This window comes from Pimephales promelas, chromosome 2 (assembly GCF_988280905.1).
Source record: "Pimephales promelas chromosome 2, fPimPro1.hap1.1, whole genome shotgun sequence".
Taxonomy (NCBI): Eukaryota; Metazoa; Chordata; class Actinopteri; order Cypriniformes; family Leuciscidae; genus Pimephales; species Pimephales promelas.
This window is the reverse complement of record NC_142770.1, coordinates 19,816,675-19,841,318: the sequence shown is the minus strand read 5'-3', so window position 1 is coordinate 19,841,318 and position 24,644 is coordinate 19,816,675. Positions and strand designations below refer to the sequence as shown.

Sequence of the window (24,644 nt, the reverse complement as noted above, 5' to 3'; positions counted from 1 at the left end):
CACGAGTGTGACTATTTTTTGTCACGCCTACATAAAAACAGATAGAATTCCATTTTATTTATTTTTTTTGTAGATCTTGACAGTGTTGAGAGCCGTAGCAAGTTTTATACCATTTGGAAAAAGAGAACATTTTTTTTAATTCAAGCAAAATTCATTTGGGGTCTAACAGACCCCGAAGACCATCAGACATGCATGTGTGTGTATTTATATATATATACAAAATAATTTATTAATAATTAACATTGCTGAAAAAGTTGCCCGTGTATCATCACCCAGAGAAAACATGCTATGGGATTTCAAGCTTAACCAACAGACAAATCTCTTTCTAGGCACACACGAGTACTGTCCACCGGAGTTCAGCAGATGGGGCAAGTACTACGCTAAATCAGCTACTGCGTGGTCTCTGGGAATGGTCTTATTCGAAATGCTGTCTGGACACCTTCCAGGATCCGAAGAGATGGACAAGATTAATGATGACACCTGGTCTGATCCTCGCTTGTCAAACGGTAAAGTGGCATTCATCACAAAACCATAATCAGTTTTAAATCACCAAAATAAAACAAATGAAACAAAGAAGTAACAGCAGTAAAAGAAAAGAAGTAAAAGAAGTAAAAGTGTTTCCCCGTACAGTATAGCGTAGTCTAATCTTACAGTTTAATAGAAAGACAGCAGGTGTAAAGTTTATGGTCTCTTCACAGAATGCTGCGACCTGATTCGACGCCTCCTGCAGAGAAAACCAAGACAACGGATGGGTTTGGACAAAATCATGTCCCATAAATGGTTTAAGGTACTGACCCTAATAAGCTACAAATGAATTTGGATTTACAGGTGAAACTCGGAAAATTACAATATCGTGCATTTATTTATGTAATTCAACCAACATATGAGAGAGACTCATTACATGCAAAGTGAGATATTTCAAGCCTTGCCCTTTATTTGTTATAATTGTGATGATTATGGCTTACAGATATGAAAACCTTTTAATTTGGGGTTTTCATAGGCTGTAATCCATAATCATCAAAATTATAACAAATAAAGGCTTGAAATATCACACTTTGCATGTAATGAGTCTTTCATATATTAGTTGAATTACGTAAATAAATGAACTTAATAAATGAGTTTCACCTGTATAATAATATTTGGAAGACACTTTTTTTGTTTTCTTACTAGGGCTGTCAAACGATTAATCACGATTGATCACATCCAAAATAAAAGTTTGTGTTTACATAATATATGTGGGTGCACTGTGTATAATTATTATATATATAAATACACACACACACACACACACACTTAATAACCAGAAATATCTTCATGTTATATTTTCCATATATAGATTTATGTTTAATTTATATTTAAATATTTCATATATAAATAATATTTTTTTCTTAAATATACATGCATGTGTGTGTATTTATATATATATATATATATATATATATATATATATAATAATTATACACAGTGCACCCACATATATTATGTAAACACAAACTTTTATTTTGGATGCGATTAATCGCGATCACGAAAGCCCTAATATTAGTGTACTGTGAAACAGGAAAGGTCAAGGTCAAATCTCTTTAATGTTTTATGTATATCATCAACCTTTTAGAGAAGGAGAGCGCGATAGTCAGGAGAGACAGAAGAGGAAGAGTAGGTCAGAGCAGCAGCTTAGGTCAAGGTGAGAGACACGCTTGAGGATAAATCCACTGAATATCTGAGAATGTGTACATGTTTATTAGAGATCTGTACATCATAAAGTCTACATCATTTTCAGAAACATTAATGGAAACCTGGTGTCATTCATTACAATATGTAAAAAATCCACACCGTCACACATTTGATCAAAAATCAGTTGAGGTTCGATTAAGGTCATGATCAGATTTTAATTCCAGGGCGTGTCATTTATCTTTAAACACAGATGAAACCAAGCGGACATCCTTTATCATTGGCCAGAAGAGAAAACGAAGTTCCCGCAGTGCTCAGCGTTACGATCCTCAACATCCAGCACCGATGTGGCTGAAACACATTAGCATTTTTGTGTTGGTGAGGAAAATGAGAGTCTGAAGAGGAAGAGGACGGATCACCTTCATCACCTTCTGTGACCGGAGTGGCAGCGCAGACCGAGATACATGAGGGACATGCTGAGGGTAAGTCAAACTATTTTCTGGTTACTAGAGCTCTGTACATCTGCATAATGTTCAGTTTCATTAATGCTATGCATTTTTAACCATAGTCAATGCAGATCCCCTCATGATTGCTAATCGGTCTGATAATGAGAGTGGAGTCCCATATACCTGGAAAACTGGCATGCGACCCGCCAATTAATTAAACCAAGTAAGTGAAAACGTGTATTTCTGTTACTTTGAATAATGGCGAAAGGTTATTCTCCAATAATTTTTTTCCCCAAAACTTTGAAAACTTTGATTTTTTTTTTGCCGTCAAAACCCAAATTTAATGGCGTGGAGAAGATCCAAACTATTGGCACTGCTCAACTGTGTGAAGCTCTTCTAAACTAATCTTTCTGTAAAGGTTGTGGTGCTGACACGCTTGATTTGTGCTTGAGGTGTTTCCTCAGAGTCTCAGGGTGAAGTCAATACTGGTACACTGATAGTTTCCCGTTGTTTTTCAGAAGGATCATGACCGGCGGTACATGCACATTGGAACGATGGTGGAGTTTGCGTCGGCTTTGCTGGGGACTCTGGATGACATCAACAACCATTTCTTTAGTGGCTTAGCACTTTCACACCCAACAACATATTGTTAAAGGGATACTCCACTTTTTTTGGAAATAGGCTCATTTGACCACTCCCCCAGAGTTAAACAGTTCAGTTTTACCGTTTTTGAATGTATTCAGCCGATTTTCTGATATTTAGATGAATATCAGTAACCAGTATATCTTTATCCTACTATGGTAGTCAATGAGACCAGAAACTGTCTGGTTAATAATATTCTTCTAAATATCTGAAAATCAGCTGAATGGATTCGGTAAAACTGTAAAACTCGACTGTTTAACTCTGAGGGAGTGGTCAAATGAGCCTATTTCCAAAAAAAGTGGAGTATCCCTTTAAAGCTGGATTAAAGACACATGTCTTAGCCCTAGCATACACATAATACATTATAGCATAGGCTTCTATAATTCAATGTTAGGCTGCATAGATTAGGACACTTAACTGTTACATCATAAGAAGAATGGCATCTACGCTAATTTAAGTTTCTTTGTTTATCCCGAGGTTTTCCCGCAGCCTGCCGGATCCAGGCCGTATCCAGATCTGACGAGGACCTTCGCTTGGACCCGATGACGACGACAACGCCGTGCTGAAGTGCCAACGAGCCTCTCCCAATGGAGGATCCCTTTCCCACTCTACAGATAACGCGTTTCCTGCCCTGATGTGATGAAATAAAACAAAACTCTGTATCAAATTTAGAGTTAGTCGTTTGTTCAGACTTCAGGTTTTAGGGAAACCTGCGCACATATATTCAAACACACATAACTATATATCAATTCTTAATGCGCATGTGAACGCCATCAGCGTTTATCACAAGATTAGCTTTTAAAGTCTGTTTAGAGACATTCACATACATTTTTAGCTGACAGTTCCTGTAAATCCGGCCTCTAGTTCATAAACGCCAGAGGAGAGCTGCCCCGACTGAGCCTGGGTTCAACCAAGGGTTTTTTTCTCTCCATTGGGTCACATGATGGAGTTATGTGACCCAATGGACCATAGACGATCTGGACCAACGAGATTCGTTCAGATTAATGAATCTATTAATTTATTAATTTATTTGAGGTGCCGGAACGCAGGCCCGGACCGTTTCGGCCCACTTAAACCCCTGTATACTGTATATATATATATATATATATATATATATATATATATATTAGCCGCCTTGCCCTCAGCAAAATGGCGGACTCGTTGACGTATCGCAGCAACGTTCTTAAGTGGCTAATAGGGCGTCTATGTATTTATTATGTCTTATGTTCCTCATGCCAATATGGAACACATTTCTTTCTGTTATATCTATAATAACTGTAGCCCATTTCCGAAATCATAATTTGGTAAATCATAATTTCCGAAAAAAAAAAAAAAAAATATATATATATATATATATATATATATATTCGGAAATTATGATAACTAAATTATATATATATTTTAACGAATTGTCAAAGCTCAGGCTTGTCATGTATCTGGCTTTTTTTATTCTTGTAAAAGAATTGTGAAGACACCAATGCTGAGATATAATTTATTTTCACATTAAATAAAATAAAGTTTTCTCATTGTGTGGAAAGCATTTTCTGTGATTGACCAGATTTGGACCCTGATGGATCCGTTATGGTAATGATATGGTACAACAACAGTGCAGTGTAGTAGTAGTCAATTAAAAAAAAAAAGTATACAGCAAATTAAATAGTGAATAGTATAATTATATACTATCATAAGTAGCCTACATACAGTGAAGAGAATGTATAATAATTTATTTAAAAATATTCCTAAATAGGCTATAAAAAAAAAATTCACAGCCCTGTCTCTTTTTGTCTTTTGTGAGACCAAAGATCGCCCGTTAGAAATACACAAGATGAATTATATCTCATGTTTAACCACTAGAGACATCTGAGCCAGCGGCAAACGTCAGAAGCACTAGTCGATCCAGATAGCACAAGCCGATTTGATGTGATTTTGGAAGACGTATTTTTAAGAGTGTTTGTTCATCTGCAATACGTCTATAGGACGTCTCTTGTCAGATGTCAAATAGATGTTTAGAGGATGTCAGTTTAACATGCATTCTAAATCATTACATCTTAAAGACATCTTATATATATAAGATATAAGATATATAAGCAATATTCCGTTGTTGACATTTTGTTAAAGTGACTTGTGACTCGGAAAAAGATTTGTTCATTTAGATTTTTTTCTAAAACTTAAACTTTGTTATTTGTTTATTAAATGAGCAATCGTTTCGCTTGATAAGACCCTTATTCATCGTCTGGAATCGTTTAAAGCCCTTTGAACAGTTTGCACTGAAACTCTCTTTTGGACCTTGAACCGTTTGGTTCCCATTGAAGTCCATTATATGGAGAAAAATCCTGGAATATTTACATCAAAAACCTTAATTTCTTTTCGACTGAAGAAAAAAAGACATGGACATCTTGGATGACATGGGGGTGAGTAAATTATCAGCAAAAGTTTTTTCAAAAGTGAACTACTCCTTTAAGAACTAAATCCGATAGCAAAGCTTAAACGCTAATTTTTCCCCACCAAGCACAATAAAAATAAGTATAACTACAATAGGCTAACTATAATGTATATTAGCACAAAAACCAATGCATGATAATGTTATGTTTATTATAAGTGCACTGCGTTTTTTGCATCTGCCGCTTTAAATGATCGAGCTCTTCAAAGCAGGATGGATTCTGATTGGCTGACTGTCAATGTTAATTTCTTTTTAATCAGCTGGAAAGAATCGTTCTGAAAGTGAATATATATATATATATATATATATATATATATATATATATATATATATATATATACACACACATACAGTATATAGTATGAGTCAGTATGAGTGTATGTAGTTGTCATAATCATGTGACCTACCAGCATCACTGTCATTCATAAATCCTCAGGTTAAATCATATGCCATACTGAAATTAAAACAGATGAAAATGATGCTGTGAGGGATGGATGTACAATCTTACAATGACATGCATAAAGGTCCTAAGCTAAGCCTCAATTCCATTCCTCTCAAAACGTATTTATTTATTTATGTATATTCTATAGTAGTAGAAGCATAATCATTTGGGATTAAATGTGATTGTAGTTTGAATAAAAAAATATTTTGTATTTTGTGTGATAGTAGTGGAATAACTTTAATTTTGGAAGAAAAAAGCATTCCTGTGTTAGCCTAATTTTATTTTGAAAACCGCTAAACCTGAAGCTTGTTTTTGATCACCGACTTTAATTTTGAAAACAAGACAACAACAAAACGTTTCCCGTTTGTACTTCCTCTCGTGTTCTTCTTGTTTGGCTAATGCTCTGTTTAAGCGAAGCAAATTATATTCCAAAGAGCTCTATTTTAGAGCAATTTCGAAGATTTAAAAAAAATATATATCTTTAAGGATGTCCAAAAAAGTTTGAAGTAAAGTCTTTTTCCGGTTCGCTTCCGGTTTCCACGTCTCGCGTTTGGCATAGGCACACGTTCACAGTTGCAGCTATTTCTGCTCAATTTCAGACCGTTTTACTCTCTACAATCTATGTCGGGTTTTCAGCTAGTATCTGAAAGGTTAACATATGCTAATAGTTACTTACTTCTCCCCTCCTTGTATTATCTGTGTTTATATTGGGGTGATATTTCTGCACACATTTAGTGTGAAAATGTGGTGTTGGAGACACTGATAATGGATAGAGATTTGCTCAGACAATCTGTATCGTATCATGGTGAAAACCTGTTGTCACTGTTAAAATGTGAACAGAATGAAAACCCAGACTTTAAACATGTGGCTGCTGATCTCGCCAAAACTCTTAACCAAAGGTAAGAGTCGTTTCTGTGATCGTTGTGCATGCTTCATTTGATCCCTTATGTTTGACCCCAAGTCTCTATAAATAGCTCGTTTGGCGAACGTACTTAAAATAATTACACATTTATAATGCTCTTTAATCAATTAGCTACTCGACTGCATGTTTTTTCAAACACGTATGACGGATTTAACACGAATTGAGACATTTAACAGATCGTTCATGTTGTTCTTAATCTTTTCCATACAGTGAAAGTGAACGGAGACTAGAGATTTATTATATTTAAAGCTCCAGTCTGTAACTTTTTTGTGTTAAACATTATTCTAAATAATTTGAGCAAGGACATAACCAGCCAGTGTTTAAAACTCTCTGCTTGCCGTAGCTCGATTCAAAATGGTGAGCTTGTAATAATGTTTGTAACTCCAGTGGTACTGCTTGATTTCCGTGGGAAATTTGAGCATGTCTTTGTGTCATTACGTCAAATCAGTACACACACACACACACACATCTATACACAAAGAGTCTCGGCTAGTAGGCTATATTGGGAGTGAGGATGTTGGAGGTGGAGATTTATAGCCTTTTCTCACAGTACTTGATATAATTAAAATGATTAATTTGATGGCGGATCCAGAAAGGTTCAAATGACAATCACCAGTGACAAAATGCAAAAAACTTTGGACTGAGAGTTTGGAACGAGAGACTGCAACCTGCCCATGCGAAAACAAAGATAAATATGCGAAGGGCTTGAAATGTAGTCATGAAATGCTGATGTTGTTAACATTAACAATTTGAGAAAGTATAATTTGCACGGTTTGACCGACGTGATATGATAAGCAATCGTTAGATTTAATCAGCGCAATTTACTGCAATGCTTTCGATGTTACTTGTTCAGATGACATTTTCCAGTGAAAATACTTATGTTGGTCATACTTCCAAAAAAGTAGAATCTGTGATTGTGAATGACAGTATCCACAACGACTGACAGCCACACATTCTCCTCAAACACCGGATTCATCCGTGCCGTGCCGAGGCACAACCCACGTAAAGTTGATAATTCCGCGAATAACTGCAATTGCAGATTTCGAACAGAGATGGCGACAGAGAGGAAAAACTACGGACTGCAGCTTTAAAAGTAGTCCACACGATATGACTTGTATTACTACAATGTAAATCTTTTCTGTCACTTAAGAAAACATTGACATAGAAAGTTATAATTTTGAAATAGAAAGTCATAGTTTCGACCTTCTAGCTTTTTATTATTACTTAACCATTAGTTCATCTAAAAATGAAAACAATTGCATCATTTACTCACTCTCATATTGTTCCACACCCGTAAGACTTTCGTTCTTTTAAAAAAAAAAATATTTTTTAAATGAAATCTGAGAGGTTTCTGTCCCACCATTTAAAGCTACACAACGCAAACATTCATAAAGAGATTGTTGAGCGGTTTAGTTGTGTCTCAATGTGCTGCGTAACACGAGAATGAACCTCATTGGTTCTTGTAGCACAAGAATGAACCTCATTGGTTGTTGCAGCACAAGTATGAACCTCATTGGTTCTTGCAGCACAAGAATGAACCTCATTGGTTCTTGCAGCACAAGAATTAACCTCATTGGTTCTTGCAGCATAAGAATGAACCTAATTGGTTCTTGCAGCACAAGAATGAACCTCATTGGTTCTTGCAGCACAAGAATGAACCTCATTGGTTCTTGCAGCATAAAAATGAACCTCATTGGTTCTTGCAGCATAAGAATGAACCTCATTGGTTGTTGCAGCACAAGAATGAACCTCATTGGTTGTTGCAGCATAAGAATGAACCTCATTGGTTGTTGCAGCACAAGAATGAACCTCATTGGTTCTTGCAGCATAAGAATGAACCTCATTGGTTGTTGCAGCACAAGAATTAACCTCATTGGTTCTTGCAGCACAAGAATGAACCTAATTGGTTCTTGCAGCATAAAAATGAACCTCATTGGTTCTTGCAGCATAAGAATGAACCTCATTGGTTGTTGCAGCACAAGAATGAACCTCATTGGTTGTTGCAGCATAAGAATGAACCTCATTGGTTCTTGCAGCATAAAAATTAACCTCATTGGTTCTTGCAGCATAAGAATGAACCTCATTGGTTGTTGCAGCACAAGAATGAACCTCATTGGTTGTTGCAGCACAAGAATGAACCTCATTGGTTGTTGCAGCACAAGAATGAACCTCATTGGTTCTTGCAGCACAAGAATGAACCTCATTGGTTCTTGCAGCATAAGAATGAACCTCATTGGTTGTTGCAGCACACGAATGAACCTCATTGGTTCTTGCAGCATAAGAATGATCCTCATTGGTTCTTGCAGCACAAGAATGAACCTCATTGGTTCTTGCTGAAGCTCAAACGTGCTGCGTAACATGAGAATGAACCTCATTGGTTCTTGCAGAAGCTCAAACGTGCTGCGTAACACGAGAATGAACCTCATTGGTTCTTGCAGCACACGAATGAACCTCATTGGTTCTTGTAGAAGGTCAAAGGTTCAGAAAATAGTTTTACCATCTCTTAATGAACTTATTGAAGCGTCAAAGTTGCGTAGCTGTCAATGGATTGACTGAATCTCTCCGATTTCATTAATAGATTCAAAAATATATATATTTTTTTGTGTGCCGAAGACGGATGAAAGTCTTACAGGTTTGGAACGACATGAGGGTGAGTAAATATCAGAATTTTAAACGAACTGTCGTAATTTCAACTCTTTTGACTTGGTTTGTGATATTTTCATTTCATAAATACGACTTAGTACGTCAGAATTTCTACTTTTTAAAAAAATAAGTATAACTTAGTATAATAACTTAGTATCTTATGTGGCAGAAATGGCCTTCCATACACATCCGAAGTCATGCAATTTAAGTGAGTTTGCTTTTAAATAAATATTATTTTAACTTATTTTTATCATTTATACCCAGGGGTCTGTCTCAAATACTATATTAAAAATACACTATAATATAAAGTAAATACACACACACACTCCCGTGTAAAAGACATCTCTGATTGGTGTCTGTTCTTGGTTTAAAACAGGGACACAGAAGAAACAAGTCCTGTTCTGGCACAGTACATAGCAAGAAAAGCTGATCTTCTGTTTGCACCATCATGGAAATCATCCACACCAGTAGAGGAATGGCAGGAGGAATCTGGAGGTGGACGGTCATCATTACCTTTCAATGAAATTTCAGTTTAAGGAATATTTCTCTCAAAAAGATTTATTCACTCTCATTTAGTTCCAAACCATCACCTACTCCTGTTCGCTCTTTTCCATATAAAGTGAATGGGCACCAAACGTTAAAGTACCACGATATTCGTCTAAAACGCTCTCTAATGATTGAGTGTGTGGCTGTTTCAGAGGCGTACGCCATCATGCCCCCACTGGAGCAGTTCATGGAGGTGTCGTTTGAAGAGAGGCGAGAGCTCTTCTACAGGGACGTGGAGCGCGGAGACATGCTTATCGGAAAGATCAATTCAGTTCGAGACTTCGGTTTATTTGTAACGCTTCTCTGCACCGCTGGCGGACTTGAGAGGGACATCGAGGATCTTGAGATAAAGGTTGAGTTGATTTATTTATTTCTTCTCTGACACCGCTAATGCATCGGACTTCCAAATATAGATGTATTTCATGTTTTTTTTAATATTTATTTTTTTGCAATTAATGATAATATGGAAGCTTGTTTCCACCATATATTAAAACAAATAAAAATGACACTTTTATCTCAATTATTATTTCATATCTCAATCCTGAGAAAAAACAAAACAAAATATAATATAGTAGGGATATCCATTTATATATCAAATATCAAAGGTCTGAATTCTATCGCAGCTTTCATTGGCCAAGAGGACGTCTGACTGACATAAATCAACCAATCAGTTTGTTTTGTTCTGCGTCATGTTAACCCTCAAACCGTATTCACTTTATAGCCTTTTATCGTGTAATTGTGGAAAAATGTGGGCACAGGGGACTCAAGTGTGATCCTAATTTTTATTTATTATAAATGTTATGTCACTGTCTTCGATAAAGTTTTGTCTGTCCATTTATGGTGTTTTTTTTATTTTGGGGGTATTTTTGAATTTATTTACTTCAAAAAGTACCATATCTTCTATGTAAATTATGCTTATTTTTATGTTTTATTTTTTAACTACATTAAAATATCCTTCCAATAAGTTCTTAGAGCTAAACCCTAAAGATGAAGTGACTTTGCTGTCACCTGGTGTCTTATTTTGGCTTATTTCAGAGTGCTCTAAATTACAATTTTTCCCCATCCATTCATTTCTATGGGTGCCCATTTTTGACCCAAATACAAGATTAAGGGTTTTTTTTTTCACCCACTTAACATTGTAGAATTGAGTCAAAAAAATTGTGTGTTCAGGAGGCAAATTTAGGAAAAGTAGCCAAGTCTTGTACCGCTCTGATCAAGGGAAGTATTTTTTAAAAATAAATCAAAACTATTTTGCCCACAATTGTCCAGAATACGGTTTTAGGGTTAATGGAAATGTTGATTTCTCTTTGACAACAGACCGCCGTGCATCTAATATATTACTCATTCAAGAGTGTTGTGCAAGTTTACTGAAACAAAACATGAACTTCAAATACTTTTAAAAAATCCTCCGTTTAGTTGATGCTAATAATGTAAACATGACGGCGTTCTTCTTCCATGAGGGGGTTTGGCTTCACATTAAAGAAAAAAAATTGAATTAAATATAAACTTACAATTGTGAGAAAAAAAGTCAGAATTGTGACTTGTGAGCTGCATTTATAACTCACAAATTCAATAATAAGTTTACATTTACTTTTTTTCTCAAAAATGTGAAATCTTGCAATTTTTAATTTTTGTTCTGTAGTTGTAAAGTCAGAATTGCGAGATAAATAGTCGTTTTTTTATTCTGTGGTGGAAACAAGCTTCCATGTGATTAAGTGCAAAATGTAAAGAATGTATTACTTTTTACTTTTGGCTAAAAATTGTGTTCAAGTAAATGAATATTGTCTATCAACAGGCCCTCTGTCCAATAAGAAATGTGCCTTCGACTGGAAATCATGACGATCCTTTGTCTTATTACCAGATTGGGGATTTAATCAGAGGTATGGTGTTTTTTTTAAACTCTTTTTAACAAGGAAAATCAGTGTATTCGTTTATAAACGGATTATTAGATTAGATAAAGTGCTGTTTATGCCACAGCTGGGGTGAAGGACATTGACCGCTACCACGAGAAGCTGACGCTGTCCCTGTATTCATCTTCGCTGGCTACTCACTTGAATAAAGTCAAACTGGGTGTCATAAGCAAAGAAGATCTTCCTCTTCATTATACGTATGTAGAATCAAGAAAACCAACGTCTCAGACTTCCTGTTGTTTATTGTTACTTCCACTCTTTCAGCCGGGGTGAAAATGTGGCCACGGATTGCAACGAGACGTACGAGAAGCTTTTGGATGACTCGCTTGGCTTGTCCAACCCCTTAAATGTGGATTACCTCCTGGGAAAACTGGGAATAAGTGGTACTCAAACTCCTTCACTAATGAGGGGGCTTCAGAGGTATATCCTCTCTTACACACTTGTGTTATTCCTAGTTGCATTGGTGTTTTGTCAGTTAAACAGATTTATTGTGTGTACAGCAAGAGCTTCAAAGAAGAGGATTTTGGAACGGCTATTCGGAAGAAGCAATCTGTATCCTGGGCCTTGAAATGGTTTGTTTTTACCAAGTTTTTTAAAACTTATTGCATTAAATCCAGTGCGCAGTGGACAGGTGATTTTTATTTTTCAAATATTTTTAGTGAACTCTACTTTACTGATATATATATATATATATATATATATATATATATATATGTATATACTACTTTACTTTATATATATATATATATATATGCAATTAGCTACTCTTTTTTGTGAGTATCACATTATTATAATGCATTATATTTAAAAGGAACTTATTATTTTAAAATATATAATTATTTTTGATAACTACAAGGTCTCATTTGTTAAAATTAGTTAATGTTTCATCTAACTGTGAGTAATATATTCGGTACAACATTTGTGAATGTTAGTTAATAAAACATAATTGTTTGTTCATGTTACTTTACAGGGCATTAACTAATGTTAACAAATACAACTTTAATGAAAAAATGTGTTTGTAAAGTTTGAAATTAGCTAAGACTTATAGATGCTGTATAACTATTTTTCATTGTTAGTTTAATGAAACCTTTTTTTTAAAGTGAATCTTTTTTTAAATTAAGATCAAGGATTTGCAAGGAAAACATGTTATTACTTGTTTTTTTTCTTGATGGTTGCACCACATGACATTTTTAGAGTCAACAAATTGAAATGTCTTGAAAATACTGTACTAACATAAATACAAATAAACAATCATATATGCAAATATAAATCTAATAAATAATTTCTTTTTTTTTTAATGACTCTTATTTTTCATTTACTAAATATTTAAGTTCAATAAACTAGTACTGACCGTATCATTTCTTCAAATGATTATAGTGTTAAAGCCGGTGTGGACCATTTCAAATCGGGTCGTCATGTAGACGCAATGAACGAGTACAACAAGGCCTTAGAGATCGACACCAACAACGTGGAGGCGCTCGTGGCGCGCGGAGCGCTGTAAGACGCAACACCTCCATATAAACACTATAAAACTATTCTTCTGGCTCGTGTTGCGTGATTACTGAAGCTGTTCTTATTTTATTGTAGATATGCAACCAAAGGAAGCTTGATGAAAGCTATCGGTGACTTTGAGCTGGCCTTGGAGAGCTGTCCCACGCACAGGAATGCTAAGAAATACCTCTGCCAGACGCTAGTGGAAAGAGGAGGACAGTATGTCATCAACAAACTTCTTCAAAAAGTTCTTCAGTGGAAAACAGAAACTAAAGACAGTGATTTTACCACGATCTGCGCTGCATTTACATAGCAAAACTTGATGATCAGAATCAATGTTTTGACATGTTTTTTTCGAAGACACATGCTGTCCCCTTAAAGGGGAAATGAAGCAGTGAATCAAGTTTACATGATTTACAAGATGGATTTCCAATATAATCAACAATTATATAAGAAACATTACAAATGTAAACATTTAGAAGAAAAAAAGAAAAAAACTTTATCTTTCACCGCCAGGGCGCCGCCATTGTGCAGTTGACGTCACGGGGTTGGTTGGCTCAAGTTTAACAGGCTCTGGGCATTGAAAATCGCGACATCAAACTGTGTTTACACCAGTGTTTTAGCCGCGAACGACTAATGTTGGGTACAGTCATTAGACAAAAAGACGACGTCTCATGTTATATGTTGACAAACTGCACATAGAAACATTGTTCGCGATGTCTGCCGTCAGATTCCCGTCTCGTCAACAACATGTAAGTTAGCATGTAACGTTATTTGTTAAAGGGGAAATGAAACGTCCACATTTTCGCACTGGTAGTGCTAGTAGCTACAGCCTACATACTAGGAAAAAGTGTCTCCGCTCTGTCAAATTACCGTGCTTTCCACCCTCATATCCCCCTGTGATGAGATATTTATGTATTGTTTGTCTGGAAAAAAATCCTCAGATGACACAAAAATCGTCATTTTGCGTCATCTGAGGATTTTTTTGTCTAAAGGCTAAAGACTACAGTCAGTAGTCGGGTCTGTCCCGTATGTTCTCAACCCGCCCATAGAGGGCGATCTCACTCACAGAATGAACGCATAGTGTCGGCCATATTTGTTTGGAAGCTAAGCTAGCAGGCTCTTGTACTGTGGAGAAAGCTGAGTAGTAGCGGTTACCATCCTCTTTTTCCCGGATATGTCCGGCCGTCGATGTCCGGGATTCAGCTTTTGCTTTCTGCAGTCGCCAATTATTGTTTACATGTACAGCTTTTGTTTCAATCTAACTGAATTAATTCGATTGGTGAATCTGAATGTCGTGTTTACATGAACGCTAAACAAGTGATCGGTTGATGTGCGTTTTAACATTGCTAAGAAAATTCCCGCTCCTCCGTGAGAGATACGAGACCGGTGCGTCTCACAGGTGTCGCTCATTGGTAATCACGCCACCGGCCTCGCATCGTTCTCCCGCGGCCCTCAATCGTCCCGCTCGCCACAGTTAACATAACGAATGGCGACTGTTGAACGCAAAAGCCGAATCCCGGACATTTTGTGCGATCTCGAAACACATTTTCGGGCAGACTCATCACGGAGACTCACTAGTAGCCTAGACTTGTTTAACTACTGCGCTGTTACCAGTAGGCGTGGCCTCCTAGGGCAGCGAAGCAAGTGCATTCTGGGAGTTGTTGTCTTTCATCCACATAACCCAAAAATACATTTTCTGGCTTTTCTCAGTCTAGAAAGCTCCAAATTCAAAAATATTTTCTACATAAATGACCAATTTAAATACACATTCAGCTTTCCAGATGTGAATTATCCCCTTAATGGCATTTATTTGATCTTTTTAATCTCAAACCATCACAAGAATGCCTGTGTGATTTACCTGTTGGAATTCCCATGTATTCATTCCCTGAGCGGCAGGTGATCATTTCAGACTAGACCCAACCCGCCTGTGGCGTAGCATCAACCGCACTTACATGCACATCACAATTAAAGTGATTATTCCGGTTATGTTTTCATAAGTACGTCTCTGGAAGGGGAACATCTATTCAGAAGATTCCCGGATACGTGTCGTCCCTGCTTTTGTTCTCGTTCTTGCGTCACTTCTGGAAATGCCGGGGATGCTCGCTCGTTCCATCAGTGGTGTATTAAACTGTGCAGTAGAGCCAGACCGATATATCTCAGGCCGATATTAGGTATTTTCTAAAATATCGGTATCAATAAAGATGTAAATTCAAAAAAAAAAAAATTAATATAAGTACAATGTAAAAAACAACAACATGCAATTACACAATAAGTGCAATTTATAAGTTACATAGTAATTAAACACTAGAGCCAGACCAATATATCGGCAGGCCGATATTAGGCATTTTCTAAAATATCGGTATCGGCAGTTATAATGGCCGATTAATGAATATTTCAAAAATAAAATAAAAACAGACGAATCACGCAGCTTATAACTATAAGGCAATGTAGGGGCTAATTATTATTTTATTTATCAGAACTTTAATATATTTTGATGTTCCTCTGTTCTGTTGAGACAATAGAAACATGTTTCTTTTAAAAATGCATCATAAACTCATAAATAACTACAAATAACTAATGTTAGGGAAATCTTTTAATATTTTGTTGTGTGTTTCTGAAATAATAATAATATCGGCCGATATTATCGGATTTTAAAACCAAAAAATATTTGTATCGGTGTCGGCCTTCAAAATCCTTTATCGGTCGGGCTCTACTGTGCAGTGTAATTGCAGTATCATCAAGACTTGGGTTGGGCTCATCTGAACTGGGCATCCACCCAAAAAAAAAACTATAATTTGGAGGAAGTACACTTGTGTAACTCAATATGAAAAGTGAGTGCCCTGTCTAGTGACCTGCATGTCACATAGACTTGGAAGTGGAGTTTAAGGCCTTGATATTCTCGCGGTGACATTTTGTTCTTCGCTTAGGGGTAAAAACATCTTTACAGTATTAAACATGGAAAAAGAAACCGTGTTAGTGTTGCTTTCAATTAGAATTACACCTCAATTTCTACTCTAATTTGTTCGACGTCACACCAGTTCACTTGTAGTATATTTGGGCCTTTAATATTATTAACAACAGAATATTAATGCCCCAGAGACTACAAAACGTAGCAATGCCCTAACATCAGCAACACACTATTATGGACAATATTTACCATAAATGTTTAATTAGCCAAATATCCATATAGACATAGTAGCTTGGAAAACTCACAGCATTAATATCAAATCCAACTGTTGTGTCCTTTTAGCAGTTTCATAATGATTTTAATTTTGATCTGCGCAGACTTGAAGAGGAAGAGAAGTTGGTGACCGCCGAGGGTCTCTACAAAAGAGCCGTGGCGTTAGACGACACGTTTCGAGAGGCAGCCGAGGCGCTGGAGAAGCTTCAGATACGCATCCAGGTGAGCTGGATAAACCTGACTGTCACTAACACATGATTGGCTGCCGCTGCAGGTTTAATCCGACAGTTAGCTTCTGGTATTTCAGGCACATGTGTTAGAGTCCCCCTGTATCCCTTAAAAACTCATCTGACACCAAATTGGCATATTTAAGCATTGTTTCCTTGAATACAATCTCTTTATGTCTTAATGTAACTTGACACCCTTGCCTCATTTAGTATTTGTGGTTCTATGAATATGCAAATGAGCCCCGCCTCCGCTCAGAAATCCACTGGTTGACGATCACACGTTGATCTGATTGGTCACAAGGTCGCTTGTGACGTCAGCGATTTCAAACCGTGTTTTTGAGACTGTCTTTGGTTCACTGCAGTTTTAAGCAGAAAACGCATGAATTTACACATCTTAAAGCATATTAAAAACACCACATAGACATATAAACAACATTAAAAACGTGATTTTCACCAGGGGGACTTTAAGACGCACTGCATTTTGACTTTTTCGTTATCAAAAACAAACTTGCATGAGGTTTATTTTAACTGATAAGTATTGAAGTACTGATGAAGTATTTTTGTTATTTATGTATCTATCTGATCTTGGACCTGTGAAACCTGACTGATGGGACCTTTAACCCTGATTGCACTGGGTTGACATAATTTCCCCATGTGGACATAAACCCCACCACCTTTGGTTTGTATTCTGCTCCTGGTACTACGGTAACTGCATCTTGCTAAATATAAAATGTTTTTGTTTTTTTCTTCGCTTTTTTGTCATTGCTTAACATCCTGACGTTGAATACTTCGCTTGGGGTGTGAAAACGGCACTTGTGTGAAATTGCTCGTCCTGTGTGCTGCACGCATGCATGCTTGATGAATTTCCTGATCAATTTTACCCTGTAAATGACCTGCTTTAAAGAAATCGCTTAAATTGAAAGAGGAGGAAGCTGCCAAAGAGCAGGAAAGATCTAAGACCGTGGAGACAAGTGCCGAGAAATTGCGTAAAATCCTAAAAGAAGAGAAAAGGTAATGTCAACACCTCCATCTTGATTCATGTTCTTATTCCTGTCAAGCACATATTTGGTCACGTACACACTGCACACTGTTCATTCGAAATCAGGAAGTCCTGTTCACACCAAAGACAATAACTATATCTATTACGTTCTAATAATCATTCTAATTCTATACAAATATTGTGGTCCACACTATAACAACACTGAGGAACGATAGTGATATTTTTGGAATAACTTTGAGAACTTTGATTACTTTTTTATTTTTCCCAGGCTAATTAATTATAAACATTGCCAGCCAATCAGAATCCACCCAACTATATAAAGAGTCTAAATATCTAAATATCTATCTAAATATTCACCATATATCTAAATATTCACAATATATCTAAATATTCACCATATATCTAAATATTCACCATATATCTAAGTATTCACAATATATTTTAATATTCACCATATATCTAAATATTCACCATATATCTAAATATACACCATGTATCTAAATATTCACATTATATTTAAATATTCACCATATCTAAATATTCACAAAATGTTTAAATATTCACAATATATTTAAATATTCAGCAAATATCTAAATATTCACCATATATCTAAGTATTCACAATATATTTTAATATTCACCATATATCTAAATATTCGCAACATATTTAAATATTCACAATATATTTAAATATTCACCATATATTTAAATATTCACCATTTATTTAAATATTCACCATGTATCTAAATATTCACAATATATTTAAATATTCATATATTTATTTGTGGTCATTATGTTATTGATTGGTGGTGTATATGTTAGTGATTTCCCAAAAGTTCTGCAAGCACAACAAATGATCTAAAATGGCAACAAAATCAATTTTCTTTTTCGGACGACATAGTTTTCGAGGGCTGAAATCATCAATTGAAAATGTGCTGACCGAAAATGGTGCGAGAGTAGAAATTCACAATTCGAAAAAATGGAACTTCGCTGCGTCATGTATTGAATACGTGAACATTATTAATCTATCGCCTAGCCCTGATTTAAAAATGTGCTTACACTCTAAACACTTGGCTTTGTGTACGTGACCATTGAAATCTGAGTGTTTCGTCCAACAAAGCAAGGTAAGAACTCTCTCATGTTTTACTCTTTTAGTCATTGTTGATGTCCCATGCGAGTTTCAATGTGATGTTTGCTCCCATGTAGAATTAAGAAGAAGAAAAGAAAGCGGTCGACCTCTTCCTCCACATCCTCAGACACGTCTTCATCCACGGACGACGACTCTCCTTCGACGAGCCGGAAGAAGTCGAAGAAACGGAAACACAAGCGGCGGCGCTCGTCTCACGGCAGTAAGAAACACAAGCGGAGAGTGTCGTCTTGTAGCGATAAAACTCTGGAGGACGACTGGTTCCCGGCTCCCGCCAACACCTCGGCCTCTTACATCAACCAGAAACAGTCCATAACCAAACTCCTCAGCGACGGAGAACCGCCCTGGGGGCAAGGCCGGAGCGAAGACGGGAGAGGTAGGTTTGAAGACGTTACCGACAGGAGTCCGGAGAACGTCAAAGATGGGTCTAGAGTGGGAGGTGCGGATGCAAACGGTGGGACGCACGACACCGCGGATCGTGCCAGAAACCGGAGGGATTCCTCCTCCTCAAGCCAATCCGAATACTCTCACCAATCCGCCCGCTACTCCAAGGAGTGCTCCTCGCAGGGCAGAAACCGCTGCGTGTCGGAGCGAGGCAGGGTGGACAGAGCGGAGAGAAACAGAGAGGATCGACGGTCTTCTGTTGGAAGCCTCAAAAAAGATCTTCCGTCCAGTTTGGTGGACATTTTCAGTCAAATCGCCGAATTTAAGAAGGACAAAAAGCAGAAGTAGTCCCATTCTCTCTGATGTGGCGAGAGTAACTCTTACTAGCAGGGTTAGGCTTCATTTAACTGTATGATAGATTAAGTTGATTTAAAACGGTTTATTTTCATAATTTCAGGTTAGATGAATTTGCTTTGAGTGAAGCAGCCTGAAAACATTAAGAGCAATGGCCAAAACGTGTGGTGCGAACGAATGATGCCCCAGTGTTATAAACTGCCTTCAGTGTCAAATAAACAAGTGTAATGATCAAACAAGTGCGCTTGTGTAGATGTTCCTTGAATATTAATGCTAAGATCGGTCAGTGATGCATTTCACCATATTTAAAGGAGTAGTTCACTTTAAAAGAAACTTTTGCTGATAATTTACTCACCCCCACGTCATCCAAGATTAGGGTTGGGTATCGAGAATCGAGTATCGATTGGAACCGAGACTAACTTTTCGTTTTTCCCGGAATCGTTCAAAAGTTAAAATTTCGATTCCTAGTTTCGATATTCACAGTCCGCCGAGCGGAAGAAGAAACCGCTGAACAACACCAACGAAGAAGCGTCTACCGGAAGTGTTGGCATAACCACGCGAGTCGAACATGAGTACCTTACGTCGGCGATCCAAAGTGTGGCTTCACTTTTTTAAAAATAACGAAATCTCGGCAAAATGCAAAATTTGTGACAAAAGGAGTATTTTTACAGAAGGAGTATTTCCTTCAGAAAGGATTATTTCTTTCAGAAAAGCCGTTGGTTAGCAAGGTTAGCTAAACTTTTTTGACCCTGCCTCTTAAAAGAATCGGAATCGAGAATCGCTAGGAACCGGAATCGAAACAAGGAATCGGCATCAGAATCGTTCAAATTCAAACGATACCCAACCCTATCCAAGATGTCCATGTCTTTCTTTCTTCAGTCGAAAAGAAATTAAGGTTTTTGATTAAAACATTCCAGGATTTTCTCCATATAATGGACTTCAATGGAAACCAAACGGTTCAAGGTCCAAAAGACACTTTCAGTGCAAACCGTTCAAAGGGCTTTAAATGATTCCAGACGATGAATAAGGGTCTTATCAAGCGAAACGGTTGCTCATTTAATAAATAAATAAAAAATTAAGTTTTATAAGCTCAAATGCTCGCCTTGCTCTGTTCTGTGATGCACGTTCGTGACTCTCCTGTTCAAACTCGTTCATCAAAATGAATGAATCTTTTTTAGAGTCATTTCGTTCGTTGAATGAACCAAATGACTCAAAACACGATTCATTCAAGACCCTTATTCATCGTCTGGTGTCGTTTATAGCCCTTTGAACAGTTTGCACTGAAACTGTCTTTTGGACCTTGAACCGTTTATGAAGTCCATTATATGGAGAAAAATCCTGGAATGTTTTCATCAAAAACCTTAATTTCTTTTCGACTGAAGAAAGAAAGCCATGAACATCTTGGAGGACATGGGGGTGAGTAAATTATCAGCAAGTTTTTTTTAAAGTGAACTACTCCTTTAAGTTTGAGGTTAGCACATGACATTGTAATGCAGGTATTTCAGAAGTATGCTCTGGTCAAGATTAAACACTATATCTTTAGAACAACTGCCATATCTTTGATTATTTGCTCAATGGCACTTTACAGTTACTAACGTGTGTCAACTTAAGGTAAGTTTTATTGCTTTTTTGTATACTTACTGAACTGTGTAGATTTTTAAAACTCAGTGAAATGTATTCAATACCAAAAGGAAGAAACTGGCATCATTTTTGAGGGAGAATAATAAGTCGGTAATTCTATCAACTCTGGGCGTTTTCATATTGGTTAGTTAGGGGATTTACAAATAAATACTCAAACTCACTAAAATATAACCTATTAAAGCAATATTCAAAAGACAACATGTTTGATTCGGATATTAGTAATGCGTCCAATAAGTAACTGCAATTATTTCAAATTTCAAAACCAATGTTGACTCATTGTTGAGACAAACTGCACGACTTAGGTAAAAACAGTGACGTGGTTTAAAGAAAGTGCTGTGAATAGTAACATTTGAGGTATTTATCGAATTTCTGTTTTTAGCTTATTGCCACTGTGCTCATGAAATATTAATTCAAAATGCCACCTTTTCTCTAATACAGTGTGTAGTCCATCAGAGGGCAGTGTAACACTGGGCTTCCTCTAGAACGGCCTTTAGTGTCCGTCTGCCCTCTTATAGTACTGTAATAACACATCTTAGCACACTCTATCAAGCTCACGGTGCAATACACACTGTTCATTTTAACCCTGGACAAATGTGGGCAAAATAGTTTTATTTTTAAAAAATACTTCCCTTGATCTGAGCGGTACAAGACTTGGCTACTTTTCCTAAGTTTGCCTCCTGAACACACAATTTTTTGACTCAATTCTACAATGTTAAGTGGGTGAAAAAAAACTTCTTAATCTTGTATTTGGGTCAAAAATGGGCACCCATAGAAATGAATGAATGGGAAAAACTGTAATTTAGAGCATAAGCCAAAATAAGACACCAGGTGACAGCTCACTTCATCTTTAGGTTTTAGCTCTAAGAAATTATTGGAATGATATTTTAATGTAGTTAAAAAATAAAACATAAAAATAAGCATAATTTACATCGAAAATATGGTACTTTTTGAAGTAAATAAAAAAATAAAAAAACACCATAAATGGATAGACAAAACTTTATCGAAGACAGTGGCATAACATTTATAATAAATAAAAATTAGGATCACACCTGAGTCCTCTGTGCCCACATTTGTCCACAATTACAGGATAAAAGGCTATAAAGTGAATATGGTTTGAGGGCTACTAAATGCCAGTTAGATTTGTGTATGTTTAACATTGTAAACATGAGTTGATACTTTTTGGGGCCAATGATATTCAAGTATATATGAGTGCGAGCAGAATATGTGCGGCTCTAGAGGTCCACTAGTCCTTGATTCGGGCCTTCAGGACAGACATGACTGCGTTTGATGAAATGGCATGTTTTCGGTCCAGGAATTACCCATCATCCCTCTCTGCCATGCACTCGGTGATGGAAACCTGGACAGGTCCTTTCAGAGGAGAAATTTGGTTTGTATGAAACTATTCTCTGAGGGGATAATCAGACGGAGGAACATGCTGACTATGAAGAGGCTTTCAATTCAAGCTGAAACAGGGAAAAGACGTCTCCTGGTTTGACTAAAGGAAGGACCGCTGAGTTCTTGGAGCATGACTTCATGTTCGCAGGGAAAATGAGTAAAATCCGAACGTAAAGGCTGGACAAAGGAATACATTAGATATAAATAGCAAGAATGAATAATTTTGCTCTGCCAACTTCGAGAACCAAATCTCATCCGTCCTTAGTGGGTTTATGTGTGGCGAGATAGACATTAAAACGCAAACTTTTTGAGTGTTTAAGGTGTAAACATTAGGCTACATTAGTTCATTTTGTTACCACATCTCAAATTATTTATGGTTTTTAATAGAATTATATTGTGTAAAACACTGGAAATTTGCCACTTTTAACAGCGTTTTGAAATAAAAATGGCTGGCTATTATGTCTTGATATGGCTAATGTTAATATTACATAATCAGAATTATTGGCACCCTTGGTAAATATGAACAAAGAAGGCTGTACAAAAAAATCTATTGTTTATACTTCAGATTATTCATTAAAAAAATCACAAAAATGAAAAAAAGTAAAATAATTGAAAGTGGGGGAGGGGTGATTATGGAATACATGTTTTAAATGCTTTTCTCTATTATTGGTGCACTATAGAAATGATCTCTGGAGAGTATTCCCCATCATATTTACAATTTCTAGCACGCCAGGGTGACGAGACATTGTCCAGCCATGACAGGAGTATAAATATGAGAAACACAAAGGCCAAATTCCCTTAATCATCCATCATAATGAGTAAAACCACAGAATGTAGTTCTGAAAAAGATTGACGAGCAAAATAATGCGTGGCGTGGCTAAAGCATTTCCACCATCAGGGCAATAACTGAAGTCCCAATCAACTACAGGTGTACGAATCTACGGAAATGTATTGCATTCACTTGAGGAAACAAAATCTACTCTGTTTTTCTGAATCAACGAGTAAATTATCTCAGAATTACGAGATCTTTTTTATGGAAAAATGTTTTTGCTCTGTTTTTCTGAATTAACAAGTTTTTTAGATAATCAAGTCATTAATTCAGAAAAACAGAGCAAAAACTTTTTTCCATGAAAAATGATCTCGTAATTCTGAGATAATTAACTCGTTAATTCAGAAAAACAGAGCAAAAACTTTTTTACATGAAAATTATCTCACAATTATGAGATAATTAACTTGTTAATTCAGAAAAACAGAGCAAAAACTTTTTTCCATGAAAATTTATCTCGTAATTCTGAGATAATTAACTCGTTAATTCAGAAAAACAGAGCAAAACTTTTTTTACATGAAAAATGATCTCGTATTTCTGAGATAATTAACTTGTTAATTCAGAAAAACAGAGCAAAAACTTTTTTACATGAAAAATTATCTCGCAATTATGAGATAATTCATTTGTTAATTCAGAAAAACAGAGCAAAAACTTTTTTACATTAAAAATGATCTCGTAATTCTGAGATAATTAACTCGTTAATTCAGAAAAACAGAGCAAAAACTTTTTTCCATGAAAAATGATCTCGTAATTCTGAGATAATTAACTCGTTAATTCAGAAAAAACAGAGCAAAAAACTTTTTTCCATGAAAAATTATCTCGTAATTCTGAGATAATTAACTCGTTAATTCAGAAAAACAGAGCAAAACTTTTTTTACATGAAAAATGATCTCGTATTTCTGAGATAATTAACTTGTTAATTCAGAAAAACAGAGCAAAAACTTTTTTACATGAAAAATTATCTCGCAATTATGAGATAATTCATTTGTTAATTCAGAAAAACAGAGCAAAAACTTTTTTACATTAAAAATGATCTCGTAATTCTGAGATAATTAACTCGTTAATTCAGAAAAACAGAGCAAAAACCTTTTTCCATGAAAAATGATCTCGTAATTCTGAGATAATTAACTCGTTAATTCAGAAAAAAACAGAGCAAAAACCTTTTTTACATGAAAAATTATCTCGTAATTCTCAGATAATTAAGTCGTTAATTTAGAAAAACAGAGTCGATTTTTTTTCTTCAAGTGAATGCAATACACTTCCGTACGAATCTGCCGGGAAGAGGCACGGTGTATTCATGTCAACAGTCTCCACGGATCACAAATGGAGAATTGCAG

General features: G+C 36.2%; 1 protein-coding gene and 1 long non-coding RNA gene across 3 annotated transcripts; both read left to right on the top strand.

The window, feature by feature from the left end:
* Nucleotides 1–331: 331 nt before the first annotated feature.
* On the top strand, nt 332–2,962 carry LOC120491820 (uncharacterized). 2 transcript variants are annotated; one of them, XR_005625337.2, is made up of 6 exons: nt 332–506; nt 699–787; nt 1,613–1,681; nt 1,922–2,150; nt 2,237–2,337; nt 2,633–2,962. It is a non-coding gene; the product is annotated as an uncharacterized LOC120491820 (long non-coding RNA). The 2 variants fall into 2 exon arrangements; XR_005625336.2 differs by lacking the exon at nt 1,613–1,681.
* Nucleotides 2,963–6,262: 3,300 nt separating this feature from the next.
* ttc14 (tetratricopeptide repeat domain 14) lies at nt 6,263–19,684 on the top strand. The gene is made up of 12 exons (XM_039689769.2): nt 6,263–6,537; nt 9,580–9,698; nt 9,902–10,101; nt 11,545–11,629; nt 11,727–11,856; nt 11,924–12,079; nt 12,160–12,231; nt 13,037–13,156; nt 13,247–13,369; nt 16,439–16,556; nt 17,466–17,572; nt 18,767–19,684. Exons 1-12 carry the CDS (start codon nt 6,404–6,406, stop codon nt 19,437–19,439), a joined length of 2,037 nt encoding a protein of 678 aa, XP_039545703.1. The 5' UTR covers nt 6,263–6,403; the 3' UTR covers nt 19,440–19,684.
* The last annotated feature ends 4,960 nt before the right edge of the window (nt 19,685–24,644 follow it).